The sequence below is a fragment of the Morone saxatilis genome, unplaced genomic scaffold, assembly GCF_004916995.1.
Source record: "Morone saxatilis isolate NCDOM2014 unplaced genomic scaffold, NCSU_SB_2.0 Contig1, whole genome shotgun sequence".
NCBI lineage: Eukaryota > Metazoa > Chordata > Actinopteri > Moronidae > Morone > Morone saxatilis.
In genome coordinates this window covers 15717803-15728686 of record NW_023339651.1, presented here as the reverse complement: position 1 = coordinate 15728686, position 10884 = coordinate 15717803, and the positions used below count along the sequence as shown (strand labels likewise).

Sequence of the window (10884 nt, the reverse complement as noted above, 5' to 3'; positions counted from 1 at the left end):
ACAGTACAGTGAGCAGGAATGGCGGGCTCCGCAACTAACATAAAAAACTATTAGATGTGGTAAATGTGAGTTGTAAATGTCACCCATGAGTGTGTGGTGAACCATTTTGAAGCCTCCGGTTCGGTGTTTTGGCCGCCGCAATGACAGTAAAAGCGCAAGCCAGTGGACGTGATATACTGCGAGTTGATCTACACTCATTGGATGCGTAAACAATGGCAGCTCACCTGGTCACACGCAATCTCGTATTGCAGCTAAATAGTATACTAAAATATGTTTCTGAAATGATTTTAAGCGAGAAATGGACAACACAATAACAGAATCTAGCTACTACTACTAGCTTTGTATCTGATCAGCACTGCCTAGTTTGACAGTTTGATCTTAGTTTAATGCGCTGCGCTGGACAGATTCACTGAGAATGACCTGTCAATCAAAAGGTAGCCCCACCTAAAAGCATACGCTGCTTTATCATATATTTTACACTAAATTGGACCATCATTTACTAAATGAACATGATAATGTATTGAAAAGTTGTCAAACTAGCGACTGAGACCATAAACTAATCAGGAAACTCTTTACTGAGCTCATAATTGAAGTGACAAGTTGGCTTATTCTCCATTAAAGTGGTTGGGATTGCTGTGTTATTGCAGCCAATGGAGCTCCCCCTGCTGGCCTTTACATAGAATGCAGGTTTTAAGACACTTCCACGTTGGCTTCACATTTCAGACCTGGAAGCTTTGTCCGTTATATATACTGTCAATGGTGTAAATACATTGAATGGCTATTGTTGAAAAAATGGCAACCATAAGGGCTTGATTTTATGAAAATCTTAAGGATTATAACTTTAAGGAAATGAAAATATGGTGTATTTTCTGAAATTTCATAACATCACAAACTGCCATACAGAAGACATGGGGCCATGTAGTATTTCACCATATAGGAATACTGTATGGATAGAGAGCGAGAGGACCTGGGGGTTAAAAAGGGGCCCAGCAATTCATTTCTACAGGGCCCCTTGGCATGTTAATCCAGCCATGCTTACAGAGATGATAAGGATGGTTGTCCTCTTTGTGAACGTAGTAGGTGACTTGCAGATCGATTTTCAGTATATGGATCATGGAAAAGATTGTGGTGGGATTTTTTTTTTGTATGTTTCAAATGTAACACAAACTTCACACAAAGACTAAAACTATCATTTTTGTTGTGTTTTTGTGAATTTAATTTCATCCTCTGCTTCCGAACAAACACATTAATGAAAAAAGTGGGACCTTTACGCTTAATATAGAACATTTCTTTGACCCCAAACCCCAATCCTTAATAAAGAAAGCAATCAGAATACTATCTACTAGTTAGCCAGATGTTTTCTTTGGAGATAAGCTTCACAACAGCCAAAACACATTTTGTATAATGTTTGTTGTACTCTGTAAATGTGCCAATCAGCATATATTTGCCACACTCTTATTACAGCCTCTGGTTTATGATGGTGTAATTACAGAGGATGCTGCTGTCCCTGGCCCCAGCTGCTGTAATTAACTGGGAGCAGCAGCGCAGAGAAAGCAAACAAACTTGTAGAGATTAATGAGGACAAAACGCCGAGAACCGACATAAATGCACACATTGGTTTAAGGTGGTCAGACAGAATGATATATATGACAATAGGCTTCAGCATCCAGCAGTGACAGCTCCTATCCATCCTGCCCTGCGCAGATTCCCCCCGCTAAATGCGCCAGTCTGCCACGTGAGGGAGGCGCAAAATGGGATCTTGACCCATTTTTCCTCTTTCTCTCTCCTCCTCAGTTTGAAATATGAAACCTGGTCCATTTCAGCCAAGTCTGTCCCCCGGGCTCCCAGTTCCTCCAACGCTGCTCTGCATTAACCCAGCTTCATTTGGCTTTTTCAGACCTAAACTAGTTTTGACACTTTGACAGGAAACTTTTATTAATTTTTTTTTTTTTTTTTCACGAACCACCCACTCCATCATTTTATCCATTTCTCCCTTTGCCGCGGGTTCGGATTTGTTTCTGCAGAGGTTGTTTTGAAGACTCCCCCCCACCCCCGCTAACTGCACGAGTACCCTGAAATACCCGAAACTTTTGTTTTTCAGTCAGTCTGAGTGAGAGAAAGCATCTCTCCAGCTGGCATTTGGACCGGGATGATTGTAAACTGAGCTCCAAAAAAAAAAGAGACGCGGAAGCATCGCCTGCATCCTTTCTTTTGTCTTCGTTGCATCTCTGCCTCTTCAATTATATAACTGTCTCTGGGATGTAAGAAGACGCTGAAGCATTGTGGTTTCTTTTCATCCACAAAGGAATTAACTTTTTTTTTCTTCTCCCCGAGGAACTATGGCGAGATTTTTGTTGAACATGCGTCTTGTTCTGGTTTTATTCGGATTATTTTTGCTTTCTTCTCCATCCGCCAGAGCCGAGCCGGAGCTGCAAGACGAGGAGGAGGAGGAGGAGGAGAGCTCCTGTCAGGGCGCTTTTGACCTGTACTTTGTGCTTGATAAGTAAGTGGAAACAGCTTATAACTGTTCTCTATACATAAAGGCATAATGGTGATATCACTGGGATGGTAGCAACAACATCTGAATGTACTTTTCCTGTTACTTTTATTGCTTTGTGTCACGCTGTAACTAAGGTTCCAAACAGGTGGGGAATTATATGAAAGTTCCAGCTTTTGACACGATTAAAAAGAACGTTAAATAATAAATAAGTTTATCTTGGCTAATCGAGTTTAAATTGGCTGAGTAGCGCCGCTGCATCTGCGCGTGCGTGCGCGCGCGATGACGCTGACTGGCGGAGTACAGTTTGCTGAACAAGCAAAAAGAGGGGTGACGATTTGGATGCTGCAAGAGTGATACGTCTCTCCCTCTGCACGTACAAAGCAGCTCTTTCTTTGTCCACATCATTTAGTCATTGCAGAAGAAAAAACGATAGAGCTCCTCCAGGCAAAAGAGGCTGCTCTTTCCTTCCCACCCCTGCTAAAGGGACTTTTTTTTGGTCTTAGCGGAGTGACTGCTCACCGTTCACTCTTTCATTTCCACTCTGTACGCCCACATAGGAAAAATGTTGTGGTTTAGTGACATCTTGGTGCTGGACTATAGCTGGGGAGAAAATAAAATGCCAGAGAAAAGCAGGAGAAGCTTCCAGAGGGCCTGCTTCTCTTTAAGTGCCTTCACTGGATGGCTGATATACATTAAAGTGCAGTAGTCTGTCTTGTGTTTCCTGACATAATGCAATACAGGAATCATCCTGTGTGCCATGTTGGGACTCAATATCCACTAAAACCCACAGAAAAAAAGTGCAGAATTTTCAAATCTGACGTAAAAATGAATCACATGCTGCAACCAAACAAACTGATGAGCAGACATGTAGTGAGGATTAAGTCAGACTCAAGTCACACATTTAAGGACTTTAGAGTCAACTTGAAAAAAAGACTTGCAACTCGACTTGGACTTTAACACCAACTCGACTCTTTCACTTGCTTGATACCTTCCCCCGAGCCCAAAGATCATGTTATGTAAAAAGTGTGCCATGTTCAGTATGAGAAAAATAATGTATACCTAGACCCTCTTTATTATATTATTACTCTGTTGTTAAAATGGCATTAGGTGGATAGCGCATTAAAGCTTGTTTAGGACTCGAAACTCAAAGACTTGAGGCTTACTTGTGACTTGCAAAACAGTGTCTTGGACTCACTTCTGCTTTACTGTGATCAATATAAAGCTTTGCTTGGTTGGCTCTACTGCTCCACTATTCTATCTGTCTAAGTTTATCTCCAGATTCTCTACGCTGCATTTAAAGTATATTGTTGTATCAGCTCTTATCCTTCATCTTGCACTAATGGAGCAGTGCCAGGAGTGGTGAGGGGAAACAAGAAAGGGCAGGAAGCAACAACATTTATGGAAAATGTGGTCTTAATTTGGAGAACAAAATGTTGCACGCAGCACCTTTAAAGCCCTATTTTTGAGAGAAATGAGAAGTCTCATGCAGTTTAGCATCAGTTGACTGTATTTATCATTTCATACACCTCTGGATGGCTGTATCTTACATTTTTGCCACTGATGGCCCCCAGTGGGAACCAGTGCCTAAGTGGTGCACCCACTGAACTTCACAGCGCCTTTGACATTTTTGCTGGCATTTGAGTCCAGAGCAGAAGTGGACACAAAACATGAGACTGCTCCCCAGATGTGGAGGTCTGCATTTGGCTCGGGCAGTGCGGTAAACACTGACACATGCTGTAAATAAGGAAACAGATTCTTTTTTCCCCCCAATGTCAGATGCTATTGTTAGCTTGTCTGCGTGCTTTGGTGCTCACTCTGGGGGTGACTAATGAGGTTTAGACATTAGCTACGGACTTCAAACCAAAGGAAGCTCATTAGAAACCTCTTTCAGCCACCCTTCAATCCCATCCCTCAGGCCTGAGTTGGTTTTATGAGACACAGTCTGAACTCTCTGCCTCGGTTGATCGAGCATGAGAAGGGGTTTCAGTCCACTGAAACGGTGACAGTCCTTCCTTCATCAATGTAAGACACAAACAACTACTGCAAGGATCTTTGGAGGGTTTGAATCTTGTATAGTTGTGTTGTTGGAACCCCACAGTCATAGACCTTTTGTAACTCACAAAAGGGTGCTTAACATATTGTGTTTTAAAGCAATAACAACAGAAGAATTTGAAAAATAAAAGTGACCTAAGGGCCAAACTTAGACACAGAAATGTTGGAACAGTCAGGAAGTTCATTTACAGTGAGTAGCACAACAGACAGGACTGACCACTATGGTTGAAAAGAGTTTTTTTTATATTATGGCCACAGAGGATGTCACTTATTAGCTACTCCTCTCGGGTGGAAGCTGTTTTCATCATTTAGGACACATGCAGGCTATAGTGTCCCTGAGGAAATTAAATCCTTGTTGAGGATGATGATGATGATAACTTATTGTCAGATCAAGTTGGAATTTTTTCTTGCATCACAGCAGCTCCAAGAAAAGACAAAAATTAGGAAAAGAAACCAACATACATATATTATATATACATAACGTTACAAACACTGAGGACAAGTTTTAAGACTTGCAACATGCATTTGATCAGGGATTAAGATCCATATTTAATTTTAGGATTGACCGGTGCATAAAAAGTGTTTCAGTCTAACCTTTGGTAAATTGTGGTGAGTGCTATTAAGATGTTAAAAAACATGTTAAGAAATAAACAAGTCTTAAAGGTCCGGTGTGTAACGTGTAGGAGGATCTATTGGCAGAAAAATGGAATATAATATTCATAGCTATTTTTCATTAGTGTAAAACAACCTGAACATTGATCAGATTTTCTGTGCTTTTGTTACCTTGGAATGAGAACATTTTTATCTTACAGAAGGACAGACATCTCTTCTACATAGTCAGCCATGATTCTACATTCCTGAAATGGGAGCGTGAAGCGAGGGGACTGTATTCTGCAAGTACACCGCTAGATGCCACTAAATCCTACACACAGGTCCATTAAAGTAGTAGACAAACATTTGTAGCATGTTGTACTACAATACTGCAGAACACTCATGATCACATAAAAAATAAGAAGAATTTGCTTTCTAACAAATCTTCTGGTTAACTGCACCTTAACTAGCTGTGAGGCTGTAGGTTGGCACAGCAGTGCTTTGAGCTAAATGCTATCGTCAGCATGATAACATGCTTACAATGACACGGCTTACATGCTGATGTTTAGCAGGTACAGTGTTTACCATGTTCACCATCTTAGTTTAGCGTGTTGGCATGCTAACATTTGCTAATTAAAAAAACAAAAACATTGGCACTGAAAGTTCAAAAGTATCATTTTTAAACATTATCTGGGTCTTTGCAGAATTATCCAATATCATGTCTGCAGATAAGGCTGTTAGTGATTAACTGGAAAGAAAATGTACAGACACATGGTTAACCTGATGGGACTGGGATGGGTCCGTTTGCTTAAGAATGAGAAACACACTTGGGCACTGTGTTGTAGGTGGAGAAGAGTCACGAGTTTCACAGTAATGAGGGAAGATAACTGCTGCGTTGGCTCATAAAGTCGACTCCAAAGGCATTCATTGCACACTAGGGCAGATGATGTCACGTCATGGCTCGAACATGTAAGACAATGCTTTCTGAGTCAGATGGGTGGTTGCAGTCCGAAGGGCAGTGAACGTGTCTAATGACTGAATGGTTGCCAGTTTGAATCTGGAACATCTTGGACTGGGTTTGGAAAATCTGGTTTGTAGCTAGACATACTACCCTCAACTGCCAAGTGCCCTGCAGGTCATATTCTTAAGGAAAGTATTGTTGTTACAATACCCACAAGGGCTCAAAGGGGTGAGACGCAGCAACACAACAACCGGTGACAGACTAAAAAAATGCAACTAAATAACTGAAGAGGTTGGTTCTCACTTATGTTCTCACTTTAAGACTAATACACAGGCTCTAATAACTAATAGGATACAGATGCAGGAGCATCTAACACATATAGGAGCAAAAACTGGTATACAGGGTCTTAAGGGTTTCCTAATGAAACCTTATAGCACAAGCGTGTTGATTGAAAAATGTGGCTAATAAAAGATAAAGAATCATGTTTTGATTAACTAACATATGGCCCATAGACGCACCCCGTCAACCGCAGTTAACAATCTGACATCATATGCCTGAGTTGTGGTTTATGGTATATGGTTCTCAATCAGTCATGCAACACCAGTTCACTGATTTCTCAACTACTGTAACCTAAATAAAGTCACACAAGTCCACAGCCGTTCTAGCGACTCAGTGGTGCTAACTGCTGCATGCTAACAAGCTAACATGCTAATGTTTAGCAGGTACCAGGTGTTTACCATGTCAACCATCTCAGGGGCTGTCCACACGAATAAGTTTTTTTCGAATCCGGATAAATACTTTATCGTATCGGCCTCGCGTCTAGACGGATACGGCGTTTTCGGAGTGTGAAAACAGTATTTTTTGAAAACGGGTCCCAGAGTGGGAAAATCCGAAAACAGATTTTTTCCGAAACGATGGACGTATTAGGCCCCGCCTCTGTATGCTTTAAGCCTCGCCGCGGGCCGGGCTAGATAACATGATGCGTCCTCTTACTCATGGTTATGGCTTGTTTTGTAAAACAGCGTGTGACCTTTGCTCCATGGCTTCTCTTCCGGTTTTAGTGTATTGGTGTGGCGGCGTCACAGCGCCACATACAGGCCTGGCATATGTACTACAGCATTGTCGGTCATTTTCAGTGAATCCGTGTGGATGCAGATATTTCTGGAAACGAGCGGGTGTTTACGGAGGTTTTTTTCGAAACATCATCGTATTGGGTGAGGCCGCGTATTCGTGTGGACAGGCTCTTAGTTTAGTGTGTTAGCATGCAAACATTTGCTAGCACTAAACACACTACAGCTGAGACTGATGGGAATGTCATTAGTTAGGTCATTAAGCAATGTATTGGACAAATAAAAAAAGTACCACTAGAGCGATAGTCAGCGGATCACCAAAGTTATTAGGATTCGCTATCTGGGAAATGGCTGCACAAAGTGTAATGGCAATTCATTTATTAGTTGTCTAGATATCCAGTCTGGCCACTGTGTACCAAAAATGTACATACAACCAAAAAGAAGAGCCATTGGCTGATGGTAGTCACTCTAGAGACATGACGTCTGCATAATTCAGGACTTTTGGGCTTATAAGTGTTGGGGAGATTTCCTTGTTGGTCAACGTAAGTGTTCAAATGATGAAACTATAAGCCTTAAAATGGTCATTGTGATCATTTGGTGTATCCCTTTAAGCTCTATACTGCTGCATATATGTACTAAGATATATATTTGCTGATTCAGAGCAGACGGGAAGCAGCTTGCTGTTTTATATGGAGCACGGTGCCAAAGGAATGGTTTTGGGTGTGTTCATATGGGAGATAAAGGAATTCACCTATAAGCTAAACGTTAACGTTTGCCTGCATTTAACCATCTTGCACTAATTAGAAGACATTCTTGCACATGGCAATTCCACAGTATTGCTATCAGTTTTCAATTTATGGATAACAATACCAGCTGGGGAAGGTGAAATAATCAGCCTTGCAGTAGTATCTTATTAATCCAAATGCCACTGATACAACAAGCATGCAAACAGACACATGTAGCCTTACAAGCTGCCTTCCCCTCTTTCCCTTTGTGTCAGTGCCTGTCTGCTTTTCTGCAATTCTTTTCCACAAGTTCTTTCCACTTATTTCTCTCTCTCTTGTTTCCACCAGACTCCGAGTACCTCTTCAATCCATACTCCTCGTTGCCCTACTTGGTGTTACTGCAGTACTGCATTGTTTTAAGATGTAGAGCCCAACACGCTAAAACTGCTATTAATAATAGCCTTTCTCTGGTAGACCCTGGCCAAATCATAGCCATTCCTGTCTTGTGAACACTAATCACGGCTGCAAGATGTTTTTGTTGATTTTGATGTAGTCACAAGTTGGCCCACTGGTTGGGCGTTGGGTCATGCTGCCTGAATCCTGGCAAGTCAGCGGAAAAACCAAACTGCAGCTGCAGTCCATAAATATTTTTCGATGATGTCTCGCTGTGGAATACGTTCTAGCTGTGGAATGACTCTGTGTTTCGTCGTTTTGCCTTTTGCAGCGTGACACTTTGGTGTTTTCAGCAGGAAGAAATGTCTTGTTAAATGATATCGTGCTGTGTGAAGTCCCTCAGGGACAAGAACAAGACAAGGGGATTTAAAGAGGATGAATGCCACTCCTGGTAGTATTTGATAAATGGCTTGTGAAAAGTGCATTACAAAGTACATTTTTAATGGTCAGATTAAAAAAAAACCTATATAATGACACACATCTCAAATGCCTCTCCCCCAGCTCGTTTTTCCTGACAATTCCTCCCGGTTTTGGAATAGGCGTGCAGCATTAGCTCAGCAATCACGCAGTAAAGACTTTGACTTCTGCAATGGCTGTAAAAGTAGGTTAGTGGTTTTAAACAAACAAATCCTTGTGCCCAGTCAGTTAAATTGGAGCACCATCATTGGCTGCAGGCTGGGGTGGTGTGGGTAGACCCAGCTGGAATTGCAGACAGCCTCCTTAGTGGAGTTGGGATTTTTTTTACATTTTTCCCTCTTCGACACTTTGAACCGTGAGAACGAAGCAGAGAGCCGCTAAGCCTTCAGACCGACATGGCTTTTTCCCACATGCCGTCATCCCGTCGCCCTCTGTGACAAAAGTGTTTGCCGGCTTGTTGAGAGTGGACCTGGTTGAGAAATTAAAGAAAGCTTAGTCTCAGACATGCTTCAGCTGTGATATCCTTTGCTAGAGTTACAGAATTGCAGGCCCAGTTCCCTGACATTCAAAATGGCCGCTTTAGGGCCCTCAGCCCAATCAACTTTATTTGAAATATCAACTCCTTTTCTCCTTTAAAGGCACCTTAAAGCAGTATTATTGAATATGCTTAAAACTATATTATATAATATACATTAAGGACTTACCACCTTTATATGAATTGTTGTTAGCAAACAGTTGTACACTCAGCCGACAGCATACCTTTGGAGTTGTGTCTCTGGCCATGCATCTCGGTCTTTAGCTGCTCAGCTCTTCATTATGTTCATCAGGTAGTCACTAACTGTCTGCCTTGTGATGTCTTTTTTCCAAGCCTTTTTTTGCTGAAAACAGCTGGTTGCTGCTGGGAATGATAAAGCTCAACCAAACAGTGAAGCCACGGGCCATAAAACCCAAACAATGAGCTGAAAGATGCTAAAACGCTCTGTAGGGGAACTGTAGAAGTAATAATCATCAGTTTGTCCCTATGAGCAACAGTTTGTACATTACACATTGTCTGACTCATTGCTAATATAAAAATATTGACTTATGAAGCTTTAAAGTGGCAGATTTTGTTTACTCTTTTAACAAAGCTCTGATGCTAAGTGCATTGGTGTTTAAAGGGGCATACCAGTGGGTTTGCATGTTTAGAAATGTGGAAGTGTTTTTTCTACTATTCCAGGCTGTCACTGGTCACAGTTTTAGTTAGACCTAAAACATAGAAACTTACTGTTATAGTCCTTTAAAGACTGTTCTGCTTCATTGCTGTGTGCCTTTCTATAACGTGGTCCTTTTACTGTCTCTGCTTCTTCTCTCTGTTGTTGCTATTTCTCTATCCTCTTTTTCTCTTGTCCTGTCTCGTTGTTTTCCTGTCTAACCCCTCTCCATCCGCCAGATGAACTTTGTGCTCTCCACAACATCTGAGTCATTTTCTGCAGATCCAGCCATTGCAATATTACCCAGCCAGCAGAAAAAGGCATTATCAAACATGATTGAAGATGTTTTTATTCTGCAGGTCTTCTCGGACTCATGGGGGAAATCTAGCAAATTCCTGTCTCCTCTTGACACGGTCTGTTCAGCATCACTGAAAAGTAATGAAGCGTATTACCTCTCTTTGTGCCCACAGCTATTTGGAAACAGTTGATCACTGCCCTGAATGTTAGAATAAATTAAGTATCCAAACTATATATAATTTAGGACAAATAGAGGTGAACGTAACTTTTGCCAGTTACAAAAGCTGAAGAATGTTAATTTGGGCAACAGGGTGGTGATGATGGCTGGAGCTGAAGTTGATTGAGCCAGTAGCAACATCGCAGCTGAGGAGCTGTCAATTAAGCAAACCCAACTTCAAATACACTCCTCTGTAAGCTAAGCGCTCCATTTTTAGGACCTAGCCTGGATCATTTTTGTATCTTTTAGTCTCTACATTATTGCATTATTGCAATATACTCCATGAACATGAAGACATAACACTTTTGCTGAAAGAATCTAGCTAAATGCCGTGATACTTGATTAACACACAAACTATTTCATGATGTAGCATCTCCCCCACTTAGACCTTCATTACTCAGAAAAATGCTG

At 41.4% G+C, this 10884-nt stretch overlaps 1 protein-coding gene across 1 annotated transcript in view; it reads left to right on the top strand.

Moving 5' to 3' along the window:
• Positions 1–1835: 1835 nt before the first annotated feature.
• Positions 1836–10884, top strand: part of antxr1c (ANTXR cell adhesion molecule 1c) — a 38813-nt gene continuing 29764 nt past the window's right edge. The window contains exon 1 of the mRNA XM_035665500.1: positions 1836–2503. Within this exon, the coding sequence (XP_035521393.1) occupies positions 2340–2503 (164 nt within the window). The 5' untranslated portion in view covers positions 1836–2339. The remainder of the gene's footprint in view (positions 2504–10884) is intronic.